The sequence below is a fragment of the Ilyonectria robusta genome (assembly GCF_021365365.1).
Source record: "Ilyonectria robusta strain PMI_751 chromosome Unknown BGZ61scaffold_1, whole genome shotgun sequence".
In the NCBI taxonomy this organism is placed as follows: Eukaryota; Fungi; Ascomycota; class Sordariomycetes; order Hypocreales; family Nectriaceae; genus Ilyonectria; species Ilyonectria robusta.
In genome coordinates, this window is record NW_025764435.1 from 956,203 (window position 1) to 978,071 (window position 21,869).

The following is a 21,869-nucleotide window of genomic DNA, read 5'->3' on the forward strand; positions in this document are numbered from 1 at the left end:
CGCAGTTACCGTTGGGAGGCAAGGCAACTTCTACCATCCACCATCCGCCATCCACCATTCAGGAGGCCCAGCCAGTGTCAGCCCAAGGCCCAGGCCCCATCCTCCATCCTTTATTAGCTGCTCTGCCTGTTCGTGCCCGGGTCGCGGTGGCATTTGCTCACCAGGCGAAGCCGATGACGTCGGGCATGCACATGCACGTCAGGCCCCTCACCCGCAGAAAACAAGATTTCCCGCCTGCGCGGCGCCGGGAGTTGGGCAGTGCAGAGCAAAACCACCACTGCAAGACCGCCCAGCGCCGGCCCAGTCAATCGAGTCGAGGTCCAGCACGCCAGTGGGTGGGCCTCACACCATCTCCGCCTCTGTGTGACCTGGGCCAGTCATGCGCCGCGCCGTTGCACCCTGGACCCTGGGGATTGCGCCTTGGGGTCGTTTCTGTCGCAGGGCTGGGCCAGTCGCGATGGGAGACGGGCCAGGGAAGTAATTGACGATGAGGGACGACAAAAAAGCCTTACCCTAGTGGATATGACGATGGATGGGGACGACGAGGATGGGGACCACCGTGTTGGATGAGGGAATTTGCTTTTGGGAACTTCGTGTTTACGGCCGGTTAGGCTGTGCTGTGTAGATGGTGAGCCTGCGGCAAGCGACTTTCCCGATCAAGGGAAAAGAAACCATCGCTTGCAGATGGATGCAGCCTCTGGATACAGACTGCGAAACACGTAAGCTCTCGACGAACGGATACGCATTCTGTCGCCATGTCGATGGTGGTGGTGATACCTCACTCGGCATCGCCTCCTCCCGAAGACCCACTCAATCGGCTCCGAAGCTGCGGAGCACCGGCCGCCGACCATCCGCCTTACATCCGGTCGATCGCCGGCCACTCTCCCTCGGCGACCTCCACTTCCGGGGACACCACCCCGGGTGCCCCTCTCATCTCGGCCACCCTTGTCCTCTCCACCCAACCGACAACCACCGAAGCCGTCCCCTGAAACCGGTTCGACAACCGAGAGACCATCGAAGCTTCAAGGGTTTCAGGACCAGGGGCAGAGCCTAAAGCTTGTCATCAAATGCATGGGTTAAGGGGTCGCTACCGGAAGGAGAAGGTGTGGGATGATGGATCTGAGCATGGCCACGTCAACGGCGATCTGAAAGGGTGAGTCCACTCACGGCCTGGGCATCTCTCCGGGATCTGGTGGAATTGTTTGAGGATGGGATGCAGGGCACCAGTGTACCAAGGATTGTGACAACCGATGGTGGCTGCTTGCGCTCTGTCACGGCATCTGAAAACAGATGAGGATTGCGGAGGGTAGCATCGCTTCCAGTGCCACAAGCTGCAGAGGAGGGGGGGCTCATGATGATCAGGGGCACGGATAAGATTATGGCGACGACTCTGCCTCAAAACTCTCCGGAATGAAAGGGTCAAGCTCGTAAAGGGTCTACAGATAGAATCCTGGAGTCTGGCGTGCTGGCGGCTGTCAAATGGTGCCAACGAAGCCCACATAGTTACAGTAGCCCGGCACTGTTGAGTTCAACCGTCGGTTCTCGGCCCTAGACAAAAAGCAACGCCGTCGACGAGAAAAGCAAAGTCATCCGGCACCAAATCTCTGTGCTACTGTGATTGTGTAACGAGTTGGAGATCGTCAGAGCTGCAGAGACTTGTGGGAGCCAACAGGATTGCGCTGCTGTGCCGATCCGCACGACCCGAGAGCGGGAACAAGGGGGCGCTAGGAGCTGATCATCATGTGCTGTTATGATAAGGGACCCTCAAATCATGAACGGTCGAAATATTTCCCGTCGTACTCTACGCGCCTGGGATGGCGGACAGCTGGTGAGCGGGCTCTATTTCGGAACCCGTCGATGGTGAGAAGTACAATGAAATTGCACTGGCGTCATGGTACAAGCGCCAAAGGCGCCGCTTGAGCAGCCGCTGTCTTTGCCACGGGGTCGCAGCGGGAAGGACCAGTGTAATAAAGGACTAGTGTAATAAAAATAAATACTGACTGATCAATAGAGGTCTAAGAGCGATACGACCCAAGGGGCCGCAGAGAGTTGGCAGCGACAGTGCAGCGGCATTGCAGCGGCATTGAAACTCGGCGGGCAGCTGCGTGAAGATCCAACTCATCACCAGGTTGGTTGCAGTCTGTAATGGAGCGACAGGGATCATCAAGTAGTAAACGGGCGGGTATCTCATGAGGGATGGCGCTCATCTCATCATGGCGCACACTGGGGCGGGAAAATAGGGGGTTTCTTCCCGCCTTGTTGCGCAATGAATGCTCCGCCCTTCCCCCGACGGCAAATGAGGCGCACAGCTGGCTTGATTCTCATCACACCGCCTGCCCAGGCTGGGGTACATGTGAATTGGAGTTGTCGGCGATTGGCAGAGCTGTCGAGGCCCTCGGAGCGTCGTTGGATCCGGGCTGACACTGTCTCCAGGTTCATTTGGGTTGTCACCTCGATGATGGCCACTGCGGTCTGTCTAAGCGTCTGGGTACTCTGTCGGACGGGCCATTTCTAAAGTACCTACCTTACCTACTTCGTATCTTGATTAGTCGTGGGCAGACTACGGCGCCTTTGGTATTAGCTTCCCTAATGGAGAAGGTCTACCTACTGACCATGACATCGACATCGCGATGGGTCACGTGGAGATCAGGGACAGTCGGCGGAGTAAAATGGTAGAAAGAGCCAAGTTGAATAGAAGAGTGCCGGCGGCGTAGTTACCAAGGCCGCGGTGCAGCCGGCACGGGAGTTGAGCACACTCATACACAGATTCCTCATTCCAGGACCCGTGATGATTACGAGTCAGCCGCTGGTGGGTTCTCCCGTTCCCCATCTGAAGGGGACGGGAGTTGGGTCCTTTTAGTTGGATGTTTCTCATGCAGCTCATACTTGAGGCGTCAGATCGTGGGCCTCGCTAGTCTGTAGTAGTTCCGTGTCCAGTTTCACTTCGTCTGGGTCCAGTCCCGGTTGGGGGGTGGATGACCGACAATCAAGAGGGTCCATCTCCACCAGCCTTGGTGCGCCTCACTGCTGAGCAATGTGCCGTATGCCATTGTGGCGGCAGAGATGGAAAGGTTCGCCTGGTGAGAGTGTGCCTACCTGTGTTACAGCGGGCAGAATGCTCAGTCTACCCCATCGAGGCTGGGGTGGCCAATATCTCGGCCTCGGCCTGGATCTTGGTTGCAGGTAAACCGGCCTTTGTTCTCTGGCCACTGCGTCCGTATGTGTGGCCTAGATCCGATGGCGTGGGTGGGCTTGTCTCCCCAGGCTGGGAACTCCCGGTCGCATTGAGGCATGTGGCGCTGGTTCGACAATTGGGCAACGGGGAGAGTATGAGAGAGAAGTTCGTGCTTTCTTTGTTTCAAGAACTAGGCGAATATGCAGACGGGATGGGTCCCGAATGTGACGTCTTCAAGGTGGCTTGCAGTTTGATCCAGAGGGTTCGTGTTTGCGGGCGATGTGTCACGGGCGGATGCGCGTTGGCATGCGTTTCGGTGTGGCTCCAAGGGTGATTCAAGTTCGGCAAACAACGTCAGAAGTGGTGTCGTTACCACCATTTTGTGCACTTTGGTAGTAAGAGCTAGCATTAATGGAGTATTGCCGCACGAAGGAGGTACTCTATCATGCATGGTGGTGGTGTTTGTAGCTAAAATTGGCTCTTGAGAGCAGGCGGCTAAGACAACCATGGCACTGGTGGTTGACGTGATGGTGGCCTCGCGAGCAGTGGACAATATTGGATGAAATGGGATAGATCTCCGGGCCAGTCCAGATGGGCTAGATTGTACCTGCAGCAAGCGGAGCTGTCGTCTGGCAGTGGGACACGTGCAGCGGTTGGTGGTCACTTGGCTTGAGACTTGTTGGTGTTGGTGAGTGGGCGCGCTTGTCTTCTCGTGTCTCCCTCGTTCTTGGTGGAGGACTGCCGTTTGGGTGTGTTTCTGGTGGATATGGTTAATAAAGGGGAAGTGGATCTCAACGTGTTTTCCCATCTCAGGCCATTCCATCCCAACTGCAGTGCTAATGCAGTGTCTACCTTGGGGGAGAGGACCCGGTGGTCCTGTGCATATGCAGGGATATATCGTTTGCTTCTGCTGTTGCAAGCATTATAATTGCTTTTTATTTTATTTTATTTTATTTATTTCTCTTTCTCTCCCGTCTCTGCCGTTAGCCTCATCTCCTTCCCGACTCACGGACACAAAGGTGGTCTCGCCGACTCTCGAGGCGCTCTGGAGCCACGGGCTGGCCTGTTTGAATGCTCCAGATGCGGCAAAGAGCTGGGACCGGGGCGGATGGAGGAGACCCCAGCGTCATAGCGGGCACCAGGGCGATGATTGGAAGAAGCATCCCACGATGACACCAGGGGCTCGGGACATGGGGGATTATCCTGGTCCATGATGTCCACTTTTAATTAAGGCCATTCGCAGGTTGTTGTGGGCGAGTTCCATTCAGTGGTTGAGAGACTGATGAGAGAGACATCCGGGCGCTAAGTGAAGCTTTGGAAAATCCACTATCACTATCTTGTTATGCACATTTCGACAGCGGACCACACGCACATGATGTGCATTTCGTTTGGATGTTTACAGAAACCCAATTACGTTACTGTGGCTCCGGGGTTCCTAATATAGATCAATGGCTTGTCTTGTGACGGCTGATGAGAGTTTGGGTGAAGGGAGTGAGTGAGTGAGTGAGTGCGTGCGTGCGTTTGCGTTTTGGCTGACGTGAGGGGAGACAAAGCTGCGTGTTTGAGCAGGAGGGGGAAAATGAAAATGAACAGCTCGCTTCCAGCGTTAGCAGCCAGCCCAGCCCCCTCTCCTTCTCTTTGCTAGAGTTCGTTCTTCGTCGTTACAGTACTACGTCGCAAGGAACAGAGATAGTGCACTGTACCTGGCAATATTGGCTGGTGGACAACCCCCTGTTTCTGCATTCCTCGCAGCCGGAGGGCTGTTAGCGTGCTGTAGGTAGGTAGGAATAGACGAGCGCTGATGGCGCTGGCATGTGCCCCCTGGACGACCTGGACGGGAACTCGCAACGTCCCGTGATCCACCATAGCAATGTCCCAGTTCCAGGTCCAGTTCCAGCTCTTGGAGTTCCAGTTTGGTGTTCCGGCTGATGTTCCATTGGGTATTCTAGCTAATGTTCCAGTTCGAGTTTGAGTTCCTGTCCTAGGCCCAGAGGGATGTCCCGTGTCTTATGCGAACCGATTGGCGGGAATGAAGCCCAAACTCTTTCCAATGCCCCCCAAAGCATCCTCTCGAAAATCATCATTACTGACGTATCATGGCCTATGCTACCCGTACATACAGTACGTACGTAGTATTATCGATTCCCCGCAGATGCCGCCCGCACGCGCGCTCCCTGTCTCATTGAGCAGCATCTAGCGTTGTGCGTCAATGGCCAGCCATGCTTCACGACAAGTGGCCCTGCAGGGCTCTGTTAGCGCCATTCAATTTTCTTGTTAGTGGCAGTTAGCGGGAAAGCTGTCCCTGGCTCCTTGCTCCGACGGCGTCCCGTGGACTTTTACTGGGATACCCCTTATTCCTTCGGGGAGTCTTGGGGCTTTACTGCGTGGTATGGCGCTCTGTCGCAGATTCTGGGCCTCTGTCACTGGCTGGCCCAAGTGTTGCCGAGCTGCTGCTAACGGGACGGCGAGGGGCCTTGATCCCGGTCTCCTGCGCTACGACGACGAACGACTGCATCCAGCCATCCAGCCATCCAGCCATCCAGCCAGCCATCCACCGTCACCTCAGCCGATCACTGCTGGGGTCGGATGTTGTTATTGTCGTTTATGTGTTGTACGTAGCACGGAGTATCTTACGTAGGATTGTGTAGTGTAGTGGGATGGATTGCCGACAAAGAAGCGAGTCACCGACTCTTGCCGGCCACAGAAGAAGAAATAGGGGGGGAGGGGAGGATTCCCAACCAGCCGGTCGGTAAGAAGTAGTCCGTATAGTACGGGCGAGTCAAGCCTCACTCCCCCCAAAGCAAGGAGCGAGCAGGGTCCAGCGGTACCGGTGAATGCACCTCGACCCAGCCAGATAGCCTCCAGACAACCCAGGCAAACCCAGAAAGTCCATTGTCGGCTTCTCTGGCCCATTCTCCCGGAGCTCTTCTACGTTGGGTTCACCGGCGCACTCGTTGCACTGTTTGCGCCTTTCGTTCCATCCAGTAACTAACTACCTTTTAGAGGCTGGAGTGCCGGCCTGCCACCTACCGCCTGTACCTAACCAAAACCGTCCCAAATCTCCTACTCCCCCCCATCCCTACCAACCTGGCATCCCACTTCACACACTCTTTTCTTACTCTGCGCTGCCATCTCCGCCACCACTCTCGCTCTCTAACTACCAAAACGTCCCCTGGCCCGGCCTCTCTGCCTCGCCGTGCCTCGTTTCGCCTCACCTCGCTTGGTCGTTGTTCCATACCTTGCGCTTATCGCCTCCTCCGCCCAGACGCACCGGACGGACTGTCGTGTTCTGCTGCCGGCCACTCACCACACCACCACACCACCACTTCGACACTCACCACAGAATCTCCACCCTCGAAACCGAAACCCGGCGCCGGACTCCTCCTGCTGCGCTGACCTGCACTGCATCGCCCTGTGTCGCATACAACCTTGCTCCGGCGGTTTGACCACACAGCGACCATCTCGAAACCTCACCCTCCCGCCCCGGCACGTACCCATTGGCTGATGTGTCCCGCTGCATGAGGATAGCGGACCATGTCGCAGCTTGCGCACCAGAGCGACCAAGCCGCTCCCACAGCCTCTGCCTCTCCGTCTGTCGCCGCTGCAATTGCGTCTGGCTCTGCGTCGACGACGACGACAAGCTACGTCGCCATCTCCGCCTCCGCCTCGACGCATGCTATCTCATCTGAAGCGGCCATGGAAGCTCGTGCCGATGACTTGCATCATTTCCACTCCCATCAAGACTTTATGGGCCAAGACAGTCCAACCGTCGGTCGCATAACATTCTCCAACTCGCCTTTCTCGCCGCTGGGCTCTTTGTCGCCGGCTCCCAGGTGAGCATCTTCATCTCAAGTCCACCCTCCGTATTCCATCCCCACACCCCCCCGGCTCCCCGCTGATCCCAGGCCTCCTGGCCACTTTCACCGTTCGCTTGTTACTCACACTTCCTCTCTCCCACACATATTCTCCCCAACGCCCGTCGCTTTCCCCCAACTTTGGTTACATGTGTCGGCTTTGTCCTGGGTTGAAGTTGTGCGAGGCGACCGATTGTCCCTCGTGCCCTCTACCTGCGCTTCCCCTCTGTGGCTTGCGATCCTCTGGCGTCCTGTCGTGGAACCATCCACCACTCCAAACCTTCCTTGACTAACAAGCCTCAAAGTCCGAGATCTCCCCGACCCGCCATTTCGAGCCCACTGTCAACGAGCAAAAGCCTGGTCTACGGTCCCACGAGTCCAAGCCCTCGTTCCGCTGCTTTTCCTCTCCGACCACCACCTTCTCCGGCAATTTCAACCGACCAAGCGCCAACCTCGAAGGGCCGTGTACAACCCAAGGAGACCGCCTTCTACAGCGATTCCTCCGATTCAGAGTCCCCGGAACCTCGGAGTGCTAGGTTCGTATCGACAACGGCTACCGCTCGAGTCCAACGATTCTCAACCTCTCATCCCGCTGCACTTCAACTAACAATCAACCCCTCACAGACAACCATACACCGGCAATTCGAATGACTCGCGAACCGTCTCTGATCCTGTAATCTTGAAGCCTTTCCAAGGCTCGTTCTCGACTCCCCGGCCGGCCATGGCTGGCCCGGTAGCAGCGGCGCAGGCCGACTCCCACAAGGTGGCTCCCCGCAACTCGTCAATCGATTCAGCCATATCTGCCATCTCCGCAAAGTCACAAGGAGCCAACGGCCCCCAGGATGTGCAAAATGGCGCCACGGATATCGCTCGTTTAATAAAGACCGCCGGAAGCCCAGAGGCTGTGATCCAGTATCTACTCAAGGAAAAGCAGTCACAGTCGCAGCAGAACTCCCAACTTTGGCGCCTCGTCGACAAGCAACGAGCTATGATATTGGGATTGAACAAGGATTTGGAAAGGGCTCTTCAAGACAAGGAGAAGTACAGAAAAAAGTTGAAAGAGGTCATGGCCATTCCTGCCATTTCCATGGCTCCCGGCTCCAAAGGAAGAGGACAGCACGCACCTCTTCTCCCCGGCATGACTATTCCCCGAGTGGACATTGAACGAGCCAAGGACAGCATCATTGCTCCAGACTCGCCCATACTCGATTCAGACAGCACAAAGAACTCGCCCATCGATGTGACGATGGCACCCTATCCGATCACACCTCCGGCAGACCAACCGAACCCGCCACCATCTGCGGTTAGCGAGATCCTACAACCGGCTCGTACTATGCCGAAACCCCAGGATCATGCTCTGGATAAGTTCGACCACGAGGAGGACGAAAGGATCGCCGATCAGGTGCGCAAGGAGAAGGCCGAGCAACAGCTAAAGGAGATTCCCTTCAACCTCTCACTTCCCCCTTCACGTAGTCTACCCAGCGAACCCCCAAGGATGCCACCACCGAAACCCCCGAAGGGACACCTTCCCACCGTTGCTGTGCTTGAGGCGACACCACAACCTGACGAGGGCATTTCCCAGTTTCCCGCACCCCCGCCACGAAAGCCCCCGCCCGCACCTCTTCAGCTGAAGCAAGACCGGCCTGTGAACATAATTCCTCCCCCTGAAGAGGACGAAAGTGACTCGGACTATGACGACATTTTAGAAGTTGATGAGATTGTGCACGAGAAGCGTGGCCGACGAAAAACCCGAGAGGAGGATGACCGGGAACGAGAAATCATTGCTTTCAAAGAGGCGGCGGCGCGAAGCGCATCCAAGAAGAACAAGTCCAGCCAGCCCGGGTCTCCACGCGACGATGCTGGTGCGATACCTCCGCCACTAATGCAGGACGCCGGCACCGCTTCGCTAGCCGGCATGCTCAGTGTCCAAAAGCCCAGAGAAATCACGGCGCCGTTGATGAGTCCTGGCCTCCCCGCTAGCCCCCGTCCTTTCAACCTGAAGGCACCGATTACCTCGCCTCCCCTATCGCCAAGGAATGGAGCTCAATTCCCTTCCGCTCCTCTGTCCCCGCGACCTCCCCGCCAGCCTATCCCTCTACCGCCAAATACCCCCCTGGCAACTCCAGCAGTTGCAGCCACTGTTCAAGGGTCTACGTCTCCACGGGTACAAGCCAGCAGCCAGATCGCTGGGCAGGGAGTTGCGGATAACCCAGCCAATAGATCCAGCCCGACTGAACGCACACGGGTCTTTAAGGGCCTCGTGACGGACGAGTACCCCGATCTCCTACTCCCGCCCAATGCACTGCCTTCCATCGAAGTAAAGGTTGCCTCCTCGCGCATGAAGCCGTCCAGAGCGAGCATGCTGTCGCTCACTCAGCTTGAAGAGGACCCTGTGTTTACCCTTGCCATTATCTCCCGTGCCGACGGGGGTGAGTTGTGGCGCGTTGAGAAGGAATCAGCGTCAGTTGCGAAATTAGACCAACGGCTGAAGCAATTCGCTTCGTTCACGGCCAGGCCTCCCGAGCGATCTTTGTTCAATGGACATGCACCAGCAAAGCTGGACGCTCGAAGGACCATCTTGGAGCAATACATGGATGAGATGCTCAACACCCCATTTGACACAAACACGGCACTTGAAGTGTGCAAGTACCTATCGTCGAACGTGCTCCCGCCGAATTCTGATGACGCTGTCTCATTAGGTGATTCAGGCTCCGAGATCAGCGGCAACAAGACCGGCCCTGATGGTCGAGCCCTGCGCAGCGGCTACTTGACAAAGAAAGGCAAGAATTTTGGTGGCTGGAAGGCGAGATTCTTTGTACTCGATGGTCCTCACCTGAAGTACTATGAGACTCCTGGAGGGGCCCATTTGGGAACGATCAAGCTTCAGAATGCCCAGATTGGCAAGCAGTCCCAGAATAACGATAATCATTCTCCAACTCGTGCGGCTAGTGGAGAGGAGTTGGATAACCAGTATCGCCATGCTTTCCTCATCTTGGAGCCGAAGAAGAAGGACTCAACCAGCCATGTCAAGCATGTACTGTGCGCTGAGAGCGATAGAGAGCGGGACCGTTGGGTTCAAGCATTGCTGCAGTGGATTGATTACCGCGACCCCGATGACTCTGAGGCCCCGAACAGGCCTGGTACTGCCCATGACCGTCAACCCTCGGGTCCACATGAACGCCCAGGCACCGCCAAGAGCAGGAAGGCGGGTCACAAGCCGTCTAACCACCATCAATCGGATTCAGACACTCTCGTCGGCATGAGGTATGACACAACACAGGCTGGAGACGCGCCACAGCTCACTCCTGCCCGACCCAAGACATCTGGTGGGCTTCCGGACCACCACCAAGGTCATGGATTTGAGGGCCTCTCAGCAACTCAAGCCAGCAAGCTCATATCGGCACCGAAGGACCCCCATGTAATATCCGATTCCACTTCCTGGGGAACCAAGATGGGCCTCTCTATCCCAACCACCGAGGAGAAGAAGCAGAGGAAACGTAGTTTTTTTGGGTTTGGACCTAAAACTCGTTCATCCTCAGATGGGCAGGACTCGCTGTTTGGCGGCAGCGAGACTGGCGCAACACCGCCCCAAAACGGCTATCATGGACCCGTTCGGCAGGCCTTTGGAGTGCCATTGGCCGAGGCAGTACGATTCTGCTCGCCGACGGATGTGAACGTGCCTCTCCCTGCCGTCATGTACCGTTGTATCCAGTACCTTGACGCCAAGGATGCTATACTGGAAGAGGGAATTTTCCGGCTCAGTGGCTCCAACCTCGTCATCAAGCAGCTTCGTGAGAGATTTAACACAGAGGGAGACATCAACTTGGTCACCGATCCACAATTCTACGATATCCATGCGATCGCGGGTCTCCTAAAGCTTTACCTCCGGGAGCTGCCGACGACAATACTGACTCGAGACCTCCACTTGGAATTCTTGGCGACTACCGAGATCACAGACCGCACAGAGAAGATGGCCGCGCTCAACGAGCTTGTCCAGAGACTTCCTCAGGCTAATGGGACTTTGCTCAAGTATCTGATTGGATTCCTAATCAAGATTATCAACAACTCGGACATCAATAAGATGACCGTTCGCAATGTTGGTATCGTCTTCTCGCCAACCCTCAACATCCCGGCGCCGGTGTTCGCCATGTTCCTTCAGAACTATGAAGACATCTTTGGTATTGATCCAGAGGTGTATGAACTACCGTCGCCAGTCTCCGAGCCCGACCTGCCATCTCGCTTTGCTGATGCACCACCGCGATTTGATATACCTGCTCGTCCATCCACCTCTGGAAGTAGCTCTTCCCACACATATTTGCGCAAGGATCCCGCGCGCGATCTACGGTCGACCCCTACTCCACCACTCATGGGGAACTCGAATGCTGCTCGAGCATCGCCTCCCTCCGGGTCTCGACAGGGCTATGAGCCTACGTATGTCGGACAACTCAATGCAGGTCAAAATGCCAACGGATACGGGCCACAAGCTGGCTATGATGTCCACAGCCTCCACCCTTCGGCTCGAACGAACCCTGGATACGACCGACCGCACTATCAGTCATCCCACGAAGAGTCTGGTAGTGGGGGAGGAGGGTATGACCAGCCATACACCCCAAACCGACGCCGTGAAAGCGCTATCTTCATGGGCGGCCTCGTGGGGCCACAGCACCAAGGATCCAAGAGCCGCCTCCGAGAAGAAACTCGATTTTAATTGTATATGAAATGACCGGTCGTTGATTTTTCTGTCATTCACCACATACCCACTCGTTTCAACAGCGATGATACCATTTTACAGCGTTTTTTTTTTCATTCATTTTAATTCCGGTACCATGCGATTCATAATTTGAGTCGAGGCGGAGGTATTATTCATATCTTGAGAAGTCTTGATTTCAAGAGATGGAAACGTGCTCTAGGACCCTACTCCAGGACGGCTGGATGCATGTCGGATGGTGTCTTCTGGAAAGGAGGACCAGAGATTGCAAATGTACAAACAACATGATTCAAGATGCACTGGAGTTTTTGATGGGTCTGAGAGCGACCTGGAGGCCTTTATATGTTTGTCTAATGGCAACATACTGCCCTGGTTGCACGGCGTTTACGGTAGTTCACACATTAGCTTCATATGTGGGATGAGATGGATGAGAAATGGGTATTTTTTTTTTTGAATTAGGCCCATAAATAGCTTTGGACATGATATATTGGATTAATGTTATTTCGGACTTGAAAATGTGACTTTGATATTGAATCTAAAACCCGAGTCTTTACGTCCATCGGAGGTGGACTGATGCTGGGATGACGGAGAAATCGGCTGACGTAGTCCCGACCAGCGCTTAGTCATGTACTCACTTGGCGATTCTGGGAGCAGTATCGTCGGACCTTCGGCGCCAAAGATTGCCGTCCTCCATATCCCAGCTCCCTGAAGCTCCAGAGACGACTGGCCGCGCGACAAACCTTCCCCGATGGAGCTTGATCCTCGACTCGCTGCGGGCAGCGGCGATCAATCACTATCTGCTAATGCTGCTGCCGCTCAATCTCGGAACCCGTCGCCGTCTAGTCAGCTGACTGGCCCTATTAGCCGTCTCATGCCGCCCTCCCACAACGACGGCGACGGCGCCGAGACATCCGATGCGCCGGAGGCCGGCCTTGGCGGCTTGCAACATCACGACGCGGATGCGGACGCGGACGGCAGTGATCCGAAGCGGCCCCGGGCCTGCGAGGCCTGTCGCGGGCTTAAGGTGCGGTGCGAACCGGATCCCAACGATGAGGGGCCATGTAAGCGGTGCCGCAAGGCTGGGAGGAACTGCGTCGTCACGATGCCCACGCGCAAACGCCAGAAGAAGACGGACAGCAGGGTCGCCGAGCTCGAGAAGAAGATTGATGCTCTGACGGCGAGCTTGCAGACGAGGGCATCTGGAGGACATGGCATGTCCAGTTCTCCAGCAATTTCATACCGACCGCCGCCGGAACCGCCATTAGGCACCATGAGGAATGTATGGATGGATGCGGCGGGTCCGACTTGGGGTCCATCGACGTCGACACAAAGTCCGATTAGCCCTGCAACAGAGCAGGGTGGACAGCAAGATAGGCAGCAGACAGGCCATCCTACTCCGTCAACGACCACGGCTGGGCAAAAGAGAAAGTTTGAGGGACAAGCAGGAGTCGACCGACAACGTAACGAAGAGGCAGGCGGAGAGTCGTCATACCCGGCGTCTTTCTTCTCAAAGATGTATCAGGGCGACATTGTAGATCGCGGCATCATTGACATGGAGAAAGCGGCGGAATTGTTTGCGAGATACAACAACGAGATGATCGTACACTTACCGGCCGTCGTGTTCCCGCCTGGCTTCACTGTCGCAGAGCTGCGCAAGACGAAACCGACACTGTTCTTGGCTATCATGGCAGTCGCTACCTCGGAGTCACCCGCAATTCAAAAGGGTTTACAAAAGGAGCTGATGCATGTGTTCGCCGACAAAGTCATGCTAACGGGTGACAAGAGCGTCGAGATGGTTCAAGCACTACAAGTGGCCGTCATCTGGTACTGGCCGCCCGAGCACTTTGAGGAGCTCAAGTTTTACCAGCTTGTGCACGTTGCCGCTGTCATGGCCCTCGACATTGGCCTAGGCCAGAAGCTGCCTCAACGCCGTGGCAAGCTGCTGATGGAGAGCTGGAGGGTCAACTCAAGCCGTCGTCCAGCGCCGCCGGACCCGACAAGCATCGAGAGCCGCCGCGCATGGCTGACTTGCTACTTCCTAGCTGCTAACACCAGTATGGCTCTGCATCGACCGAATCTCATTCGCTGGAGCTCATTTATGGCCGAGTGTGTCAAGATACTTGAGACTTCTCCTGATGCAGCGCCCACGGACGCGTACTTCTGCCACCTCGTCTGGACACACCATCTCGCCGAGGAGGTGGGCATCCAGTTTGCGCTCGATGACCCTAGTGTCTCAGTCAATATCAGCGATGCAAGGACGCAGTACGCCCTAAGGGGCTTGGAGCGCGACCTTGAAAAGTATACCGCCTCGGTCCAACCAGACTTGATGCAGCGTAAGTCAACATCATCCGCGAACATGGCCCTTGAGATCTAGAGCTAACCCGCATAGCAACCCTCAAGATGAGCTTTCATGTAGTCAACTTGTACATGCACGAGATGGCCCTCCATTCCGATCCAACAGATCAGTTGCGGCCGCCCATTTCGACCGACGTGCTGCGCGAAGGTCTCATGAACGCAGACCCCCTTTCGGCGGCTCACATCAGTGCCCTATCAGCATCGCTAGGGGCCATCGACGGCCTCTTGACGACCTTCTTGGGCATGGAAGTCTCTACCGTGCGATGCTTGCCCGTCTTCAACTTTGTGCGTGTCGCCTACGGCCTCGTCATGCTGATAAAGCTTTACTTCTCTGCATCGGCGCCAGGCTCGGAGCTTGGCCGCGTCATTGACAAAGACGACATGCGCGTTGCTCAGCACCTCGATGCATTGCTGGACAAGTTCCGCGCCACCGCGGCCGACGACCGCTCCCGCCCGGCCTCCAAATTCCTCGTCGTCCTCGTCATGTTGCGCAGCTGGTTCTATAAGCAGAACAAGTCGGACGCCAAGGACTTGGGGTCGTTGATGCCGCCCACTCCCTCCACCATGCACACGCCGGCGCAGCAATCCATGCGTTCTGCCAACAGCGGCGAACATCCCCATGCAGCCAATACGCCGCTTCAGCTTCTGTCTGAAGTTGCGACTGGCACTGGCGCTGGTGCTGGTGCTGGCACTCCCGGCCTTGGGACCCCCGATGCTTCGGGTCACCTGTATGGCCGATGGCCTGGAGGAGTCCGCCAGCCTCCGCAACCCTTCTTCCACGACACGACAGCCGCCAACAACTCCACTCCCCCTGCGGTTGGTGGTCCTGGCACTGGCTCGTCCTCGACCATGACGATGCCTTCCTCTATGGATACGCCCGGGGCAGACCTCGCAGCCGCTATGGCCCCGGGCATCCCTTCCCTCGGTCCCGGCATGGACCCCCAAGGCGGCGGCTACTCATCCAATCTCGATTTCAGCCTCAACGTGGGCTTCGACCTCGAGGGCATGGGCCTCGGCCCCGGGTCCCAGGGCATGTACGAAGACGGAGTGCGCATGCTCCTCGACGAGCCCTGGTTCAGCGACATGTTCCAGAACATACCCGGCTCGGGCAATGTCTTCAACTTTTAACACTCGACGACAACCTCCCTGTCCCCCATCCACCTTACTTAAATCCTTTTCTGTACATTGATATCCAACCCCTACCGAAAAAACTCACTCGACCTCACCATATCCATTAACAGCACCGACTAGCCCCCCACAGGACAGCCTTTGATATCACTTCCTCTCGATCTAGCGCTCAGGGCAGCATTGGCAATTCAGTGCTCGTGGTAACTCTGACGACCGGACTTAGCGCGGCAGTGGGGACTAGCACGTGGGGGAGCACTGAGAACTTGCTTGGGCAAAAGCCGCCATTTGGGCTTCTCGGGATGGTGGACCGAGGGCCATCATTATATCCACGTGGGAGAGGTGGCGAAGGTTTTGGCGAAACGGAACATGCTTTCTTCGTTGAAATAATATCTTCTTCCCTTTTTTTGTTGAGTGGCTTCGCCACCCTTGGTTGACGGGCTATGAACCTGTTTTGGCCCGCAGTATGTGATACCGTCATGTTTCTGTGTTGCTATTTACGCACACCTATTGCTAATTTGTACGCATCAAATATATGCCTGGCGAGTGGATACACGGCCGTATCCAATTACCTCGCCCGGTTTTTGTGTGCATGTGTATTTCTAGAAAGTAAACAAGAGATATGAATTGTAAATAAATCTGAGGAGAGTAAATGCAAAGGAGATCAAAACCACGAGGTTGTGAATGAATAAGCACTATGGGAATTCATATTTGATTTGCTGATCACCAATTTATTCCAAGGCACTACAATTTGCAGCTGAATGTTACAAGACATACGAAGCCCAGGACCCTGATACTTGCTTGTGCTTCACTCCTCTAAAGCCGAACCCGATAAAACAAACCTCTTCACTGTGACAAGGATGTGAACTAGCTGATAGCAAGAGACCATTCATTCTAGCCTAGGTCTAAAGCTGATATCCCGTTCCTGCTCTCGCTAAACACAGATGCGCCTTTAACATGCTTCGCCTCGTTGACAGAATTCCCTATCGTCCTAGGTTCCGAAGGTGGTTCTAACCCCTTAAGCGACAGGCTCTCCATCCCCTCATGTTCCGGCTCACACCTCCGCCAATAAATAGGCCAGTACTCCTACACGCGTTCGACAAATACATATACACAAGCCATGTACGCCAACATATCCGGACCAAGATAACCAAAGAACTCCCATGCTCGCTAATTCTCCCCTCCTAGGATTGTCGTTAAGCCGACCACCTACTGTCCCCTTGATATACTCGGGATAACCCATCCGAATATTCTGTGGGCCCTTCCCCATATGCTCAGATCCTTTGCGCCTGCCTCATAATGGAGGCACCATATTTGATTTCGTTTTTTCCATGTCCCTAATGACATACCGTCCTCAGGCCTTGACTAAAGTAGAAATCCCAAATGCAAGCAAAAAAGCCAGATCTTGAGCGAGAGATCTTCTTGACACAGAGAGTGTGAAGAGGGAAAGTTCCAAGGAGGAACAAGATTGTGCAGCATAGTCCAACAGAGAGAAGGGTTCAGACAGATATTATGGTTGTCGGACAGAGATGGCGTGGCCGTAGTTGTGGTAGGTTTTGTTTGTGGTCGTCATTATCATGATCGTGAGTTATGAATTGCTCGGTGCCATTCATTGCATCATCGCTCAGTCCATATAAAAGTCTCCCTTGAGGATTCTCTCTTGGAAGGCATCGGGTTTCGGACGCTCCTGCCTGGGCTTGACAGCCACGGCCTGAACAGGAGGCTGTGGCATTTCGGAAACGGACTTGGCGCGGTCGTGCATGGAGTTGCCGCGAGGCGGAGAGCTGGACGCGAAAGAGAAGGATGGGCGAGTGCTTGTGACGGAGCTCTCGGCGCGAGACCTAAGCTGCTCGGACCAGTTGAAACCTTGCTGGTCTGGGCGAGGATAACTGTCAGAAGGGGCTCTTGGATTCTTGGTGTTGCTTGCCTGTGGAAGAGAAGAAGCGGGCAGGATCGTGCTGGCGCGGCGCCCAACAGCCGACCAAGTGGCCGAAATGCTGGACCCCTGCGACGGCGCGCCCGCGCGCGACGATTTCTGTCCACTCTGCGTCTGGCGACGAGACAACGAAGAGGAAGGAGAGGAGGTATTATTACCATTTCCGGGGCTGCCGCCGGGGCGAGCGGTTCGCATGCCGGGGGCACCAAAGCTCATTCGCCGGACAAAGGGCGTGTTGGGCGCGGTTCTAGCGGCGCCAGACCACATTTCATCGTCCTCAATGGCGCTCTCATCAATAGAATCAGAGGTGTTGGAGTTGGTGGACAGGCTGCCCCGACGAATGTTGAAGGGTTGAGCACTGCTGGGGGAAGTGCCCGAGAGGCCGAGCGTGGTGACGGAGAGCCGTCGGCGGTTGGCATCAACAGAGTTGGCCTGAGTGGGGAAACCAGAGCCGGTTGGGACTGAGTTGTTCCTCTGGAAGAGGTTTGTGAGGGCAGCTTGAGTGATGGAGCCCCGTCTGTTGCGTGCGTACATTTCGCCGGTGCTGGTGTTGGTGTTGTTGGTTGGTGCGCTGTCGGTAGACATTGTGAATGAAGGATTGACTACCGAGGGCGGTGCCGGCAAATATAGTTGTAAGTGCGGCGTACGTGCGGTGTAGGATGGCGAGACGATGAGCGCAGTGGTGCGAGGGTGGTTCGACGCGCGCAGTTGCAGTGTAGCACGTGGGTTTTGAAAGGTAGCAGTGTTGGGAAGGTTGTGGGCTGATGAATGACGGGAAGTGTGGGAAAAAGTTGAGTAAGAGGGAGGAGCAGTTAAGAAGGGAAGACGTATGTTTGCGTAGTGGATGGGGGAGGAAGGGGATTGATAAAGAGCCGAGAGAACAGAACGTGAAGAGCGCCGATCAACTTAAAAAAGGGGAGCGAACACGCCGGTCAGTGATGAGGGATCGCCGTTACCGCTTTGGGGAAAAGGCAAGTCCTGAGAGGGGAATGGGTAGGTAGGTACGTATCGAGGGCCGTAGGCGGGGGAGTCGAGTTGGGGCGAAGCGAGACCAACTGCGGTGGACCAGAGTCAGAGGCTCTTTGACCGGGGTAGAAGAGCGAGGACAAGAGGCCGAGGCGGGACGGGGTTTAGGCCCGAACGATGAGGAGCTGGCGCTGTCGATGGCCGTGTTGGCGGAGCACGGCAGCGGCAGTGGTAGCGTTGAGAGCGTGGGCAATGCGGGTACTGTACTGATAGAGAGCAGCCAAGCCAAGGGCCCAGGTCCCTTGGAACAGAATGCGGGCAGAATGCGAGGGCGGGAGATGGGGCAAGATGGGAAGATGGGGATATGGAGGATTAGGGACGATTGGCGGGGGGGCGAGGTGACGTAGTGTGGAACGCCGCGCCGCGATCGGGTGGAAGCCACGGGCCAGGGTTGGTCGACTGGCTCAATAAATGCAGTAAATGGAGGGTGGGAGAAGCACACTTAGCACACTTAGCACACTTAGCACACTTAGCACACTTCGGTTGGCACTATGTAGGTAGGGGTTGCTCCAGGGTTCAGGGTTGATGACCACCCCCCCCAGACAGCTATGCGGCGCTTGTGCTTGTGCTTGTGCTTGTGCTTGGCCGCTGGCTTTTATTAGCAGTTGGCTTTTTTGGCTTTCCTCGTTGGTGGTTGTCCGACCGTGAAGTCCGTCGAGTCCGTTGATGCTGCAGAGTCCGTTTGATCAACCGCGCGAGCTGTGATGGGCCCAGAGGCGTTGGTATGCGACGCTCTTGGTTTATCTGCTGGCCGCGGGAACGTTTTGTGTGCGTCACTAGGTGGGCCGATTGCGGGTTATGCCGAAGGAGCTGGAGTTTCGTTTGCGTTGCGGGACGAAGAGAAACAGAGTTTGGAATGGTGAAATGGTGAGGAAGGGAGAAGAAGCACAGTTGATGGCCTGATGGAGTTTGAGGTGTGAATTGGCAACAGCAAGTGTCTGAATAGATGGATGAAGCGGGGCGAGATGATGCGAGAAGAGGAAGAAGGGAGACGTGAGAGAGAGACAAAGAGAATTGGCAGGCCAGCAGGGAAGCAGGCAGGTACAGGCGTTGGCACGTCAGAAAGAGGCAATGAAACGGAAATGAAGTGGAAGCGGAAGGAGCATGTGGGCAACACGTCGTGCACCTCGTTCTTACCGGTCTTGCTGGCTGGTGGCGGTGCCATATCGGTCTGCATCTCTCTGTCTGATGCAACCCCCCTTGACTACCTCCTACCTCCTACCTCGACTTAGAGGATGAGGCGAGGCGGGTGCACAAGAGTAAAGGGGAACGGAAGGCACGTCAGAGGCAGAAGCGATGGCCTCTGGCACATGCCTGCTTACCACAATTCCCAACCTAAGGTACCTACCTACCTTTCACCTTGCGTCCCTCTGCCTTCCTTCTTCTCTCTCTCTCTTCTGTCTCCATTCCATTCCTCGCCCGCCGTCGCCACATACCTCCCTACCTCAACGAAGCCTGCCAGTACCATCTGTCAAGAACTCCTTCATCAACACCGACACAGCGCGAACAAGCGACAGCACGTCGTCCGGCTCTCTCTCCATCTCACACTCTAGTTCTCAGAGCTGGACCCCTCCTGCAGCCCCCATCGGTCGGTCATGCTGCCGCCCGCCACAAAACCCACAGGATAACCTCCAAACTCCGACCTCCAACCTAAAATATCCTGCCTAATTATGGCCGACCTGGAATGCGCATACTGCATGTTGCATTCTGCATCGCCTCCGAGAGCTGCCCACGACAGCAGCGGCTTGGGCAGCCGTGCGGTGTGTGGTGCATGGGACGTGGTGGTGCGTGGTGTTTGGTGCTAACAATGCGCTGTGTGCTTTGACCATGTACGCATACGTGGGGCGCATCTGCAAGTGTCCACTAACTCACTAACCCCCCTCGCTCGCGCGCGGAGGCTGCGGCAAGCACGCACGCTCCACGCACGCTCCACGCACGCACCCATCCTACCTAAGCTTGCTCCCCTCCTCTCGCTAGTGCGTCTTAGTGCAGACGTCCCAGACTTGGAGCCCTCCGGAGTGCGGAGAAGAGGTCAAGGGTCGTTGAAGCGCTGACGAATCAGGCCTGTGGCCACTGGAAGAGCAGAGGACAGCTTGCCAAAGGTGCCAGCAACCTGGCCTCATCTTGGGGGATCACGATTCTCTGCTTCCTACGGGGCAGGTTGACAATATATCCTGCCTGTGTGGTGGGTACCACAAGACTGTCGAATATCTCAAGGAGCCTCGAACGATCCACGTTGCGAACTCCCTCTGTCATATCTGTGGGCTTGTTCGACTATCGTTTCCATTAAAACGGCCTTACATCTACCCAGGTTGGGGCTTCAGTATGCAAGACAATCGCCACGAGCCGTCGACATGGGCGTCGACATGGGCATCGACAAGGGACAAGGGCGCCGACGTCACCCACACACCCAAAGTCGCGAACCCACACACCCAGAGGTTTGCTTTTGCGGGGTAACGAGCCTCCCCAGAGCCATTGCTGCGACGACCATCATCCCCCTGCTAGCATCATTTTGGTTTGCGCCCCTTAGTCGGATTCCTGACTGAAGGCTGCCTCCTCTTCCTTGCAATGCTGATCGATACTCGGTGTCTATCGACTCCCCGTCGCCGGCCTCAAAATGGTGGATGAGCAACACCATTCTTCATCAGCTTTCATGTCAGATGAGCCACCATGCAGAACGCCATCTACCGGCCCCGTCACGACAACGACAACTGTAACAAAGAGGTGCGAGTCTGAAGCAGTAGAGGGTGGGTAGAACAGCGCCGAAGGACAATAAGCGTCTGCTCCCGTCCTTGTCTTCACTCTCGCAAGGTCCAAACCCTCTCCGATTCTCTCTGATCTCTCCATCTTGGGTTTGGACTGCTTCTTGTTTTCTGGGGAAGCTTCAACTCTTCGTTTGGTCTACCTGTCACAATGCCACAACTCGCATCCACTCCTTGCTTTAGCGCGCCTCGTCTTGGATCAAGTGATGTCGACCTTGTCAACCTCCCAACTACCAAGGAGGTGATGATCGCTCGCAAGCGAGTTGAGTGCCGTCCCTTCGGCTCCAGCTCATCTCTTCCCCGGCAGTGCTGCAATGAGGACCAGCGCCAGCGCCAGCGCCAGACCCGGCCCCGAAGCAAGAAGGCCGAAGAGGAGCCTACCACGCCTGCACTTGCATTACCTTAGGTAGACATGGCACCATCCCCACGTCTCACCTGTTTCGTCCCCTCAAGCTCCAAGCTCCAAGCTCCGGGCTTGTTGATGCTTCTTCCGCTGCTTCTTCTGCTCCTTCTGTGACTTTGCCTTTCTCCCTTCTCTTGTCCTGGACTAGCCCCAACCTTGGAAACCTGGGGAGCGCTTGTGCGGCCAGCACGCTTCCGCCCTCGTGTCTTGGTTGCCACGCATTCTTCTTCGTCCCTTAGGCCTTTGTTTCGTCTGGCTGTTGAGGTACGTACCTCCAGTTGCTCTGAGTTTCCAAGAGAGAAGACGCCCCCAGCTTTTCAAGCTCTGTGCACTCTATTCACGACCCCGTGTGCTACTCTCTCTAACAGCTCCTCCATGGTGTTGCCCGACACAACAAGTCGCTGCATCATATCATCCTTACCCACATCTATGCTACTCAAGAACGGAATAGGTACCGTGTCAAATTAATTACTTCCTCCAATTATAGGCCATACTACTACCCCGCGCGCACATGTTTCCGAGACC

General features: G+C 55.8%; 6 protein-coding genes across 6 annotated transcripts; 3 read left to right on the top strand and 3 right to left on the bottom strand.

The window, feature by feature from the left end:
- Positions 1 to 29: 29 nt before the first annotated feature.
- On the top strand, positions 30 to 485 carry BGZ61DRAFT_437405 (uncharacterized protein; the record flags this gene model as incomplete). The annotated part of the gene is made up of 1 exon (XM_046244126.1): positions 30 to 485. A coding segment is annotated over one exon (456 nt), but the record flags the coding sequence as incomplete, so codon positions are not given.
- A 2,880-nt stretch (positions 486 to 3,365) lies between these two features.
- On the bottom strand, positions 3,366 to 4,626 carry BGZ61DRAFT_511678 (uncharacterized protein; the record flags this gene model as incomplete). The annotated part of the gene is made up of 3 exons (XM_046252131.1): positions 4,185 to 4,626; positions 4,028 to 4,085; positions 3,366 to 3,932 (listed from the first exon to the last, which is right to left on the bottom strand). Exons 1-3 carry the CDS (start codon positions 4,385 to 4,387, stop codon positions 3,366 to 3,368), a joined length of 828 nt encoding a protein of 275 aa, XP_046111776.1. The 5' UTR covers positions 4,388 to 4,626.
- Positions 4,627 to 6,709: 2,083 nt separating this feature from the next.
- BGZ61DRAFT_338043 (uncharacterized protein) lies at positions 6,710 to 15,220 on the top strand (the record flags this gene model as incomplete). The annotated part of the gene is made up of 5 exons (XM_046239088.1): positions 6,710 to 7,008; positions 7,335 to 7,565; positions 7,654 to 11,619; positions 12,455 to 14,070; positions 14,154 to 15,220. The coding sequence occupies 5 exons, from the start codon at positions 6,710 to 6,712 to the stop codon at positions 15,218 to 15,220; spliced, it is 7,179 nt and encodes a 2,392-aa protein (XP_046111777.1).
- A 1,621-nt stretch (positions 15,221 to 16,841) lies between these two features.
- Positions 16,842 to 17,738, bottom strand: BGZ61DRAFT_582249 (uncharacterized protein; the record flags this gene model as incomplete). The annotated part of the gene is made up of 1 exon (XM_046256280.1): positions 16,842 to 17,738. One exon carries the CDS (start codon positions 17,736 to 17,738, stop codon positions 16,842 to 16,844), a length of 897 nt encoding a protein of 298 aa, XP_046111778.1.
- An 89-nt stretch (positions 17,739 to 17,827) lies between these two features.
- Positions 17,828 to 18,235, top strand: BGZ61DRAFT_6580 (uncharacterized protein). The gene has a single exon (XM_046256960.1). The coding sequence runs from the start codon at positions 17,918 to 17,920 to the stop codon at positions 18,152 to 18,154; it is 237 nt and encodes a 78-aa protein (XP_046111779.1). The 5' UTR covers positions 17,828 to 17,917; the 3' UTR covers positions 18,155 to 18,235.
- Positions 18,236 to 18,646: 411 nt separating this feature from the next.
- BGZ61DRAFT_6569 (uncharacterized protein) lies at positions 18,647 to 19,373 on the bottom strand (the record flags this gene model as incomplete). The annotated part of the gene is made up of 1 exon (XM_046256958.1): positions 18,647 to 19,373. A coding segment is annotated over one exon (648 nt), but the record flags the coding sequence as incomplete, so codon positions are not given.
- Between the last annotated feature and the right edge of the window lie 2,496 nt (positions 19,374 to 21,869).

Bases quoted from the DNA above. Each gene is read 5' to 3' on its own strand.
- BGZ61DRAFT_6580 (XM_046256960.1), top strand. From the start codon at position 17,918: ATGAATGACGGGAAGTGTGGGAAAAAGTTGAGTAAGAGGGAGGAGCAG.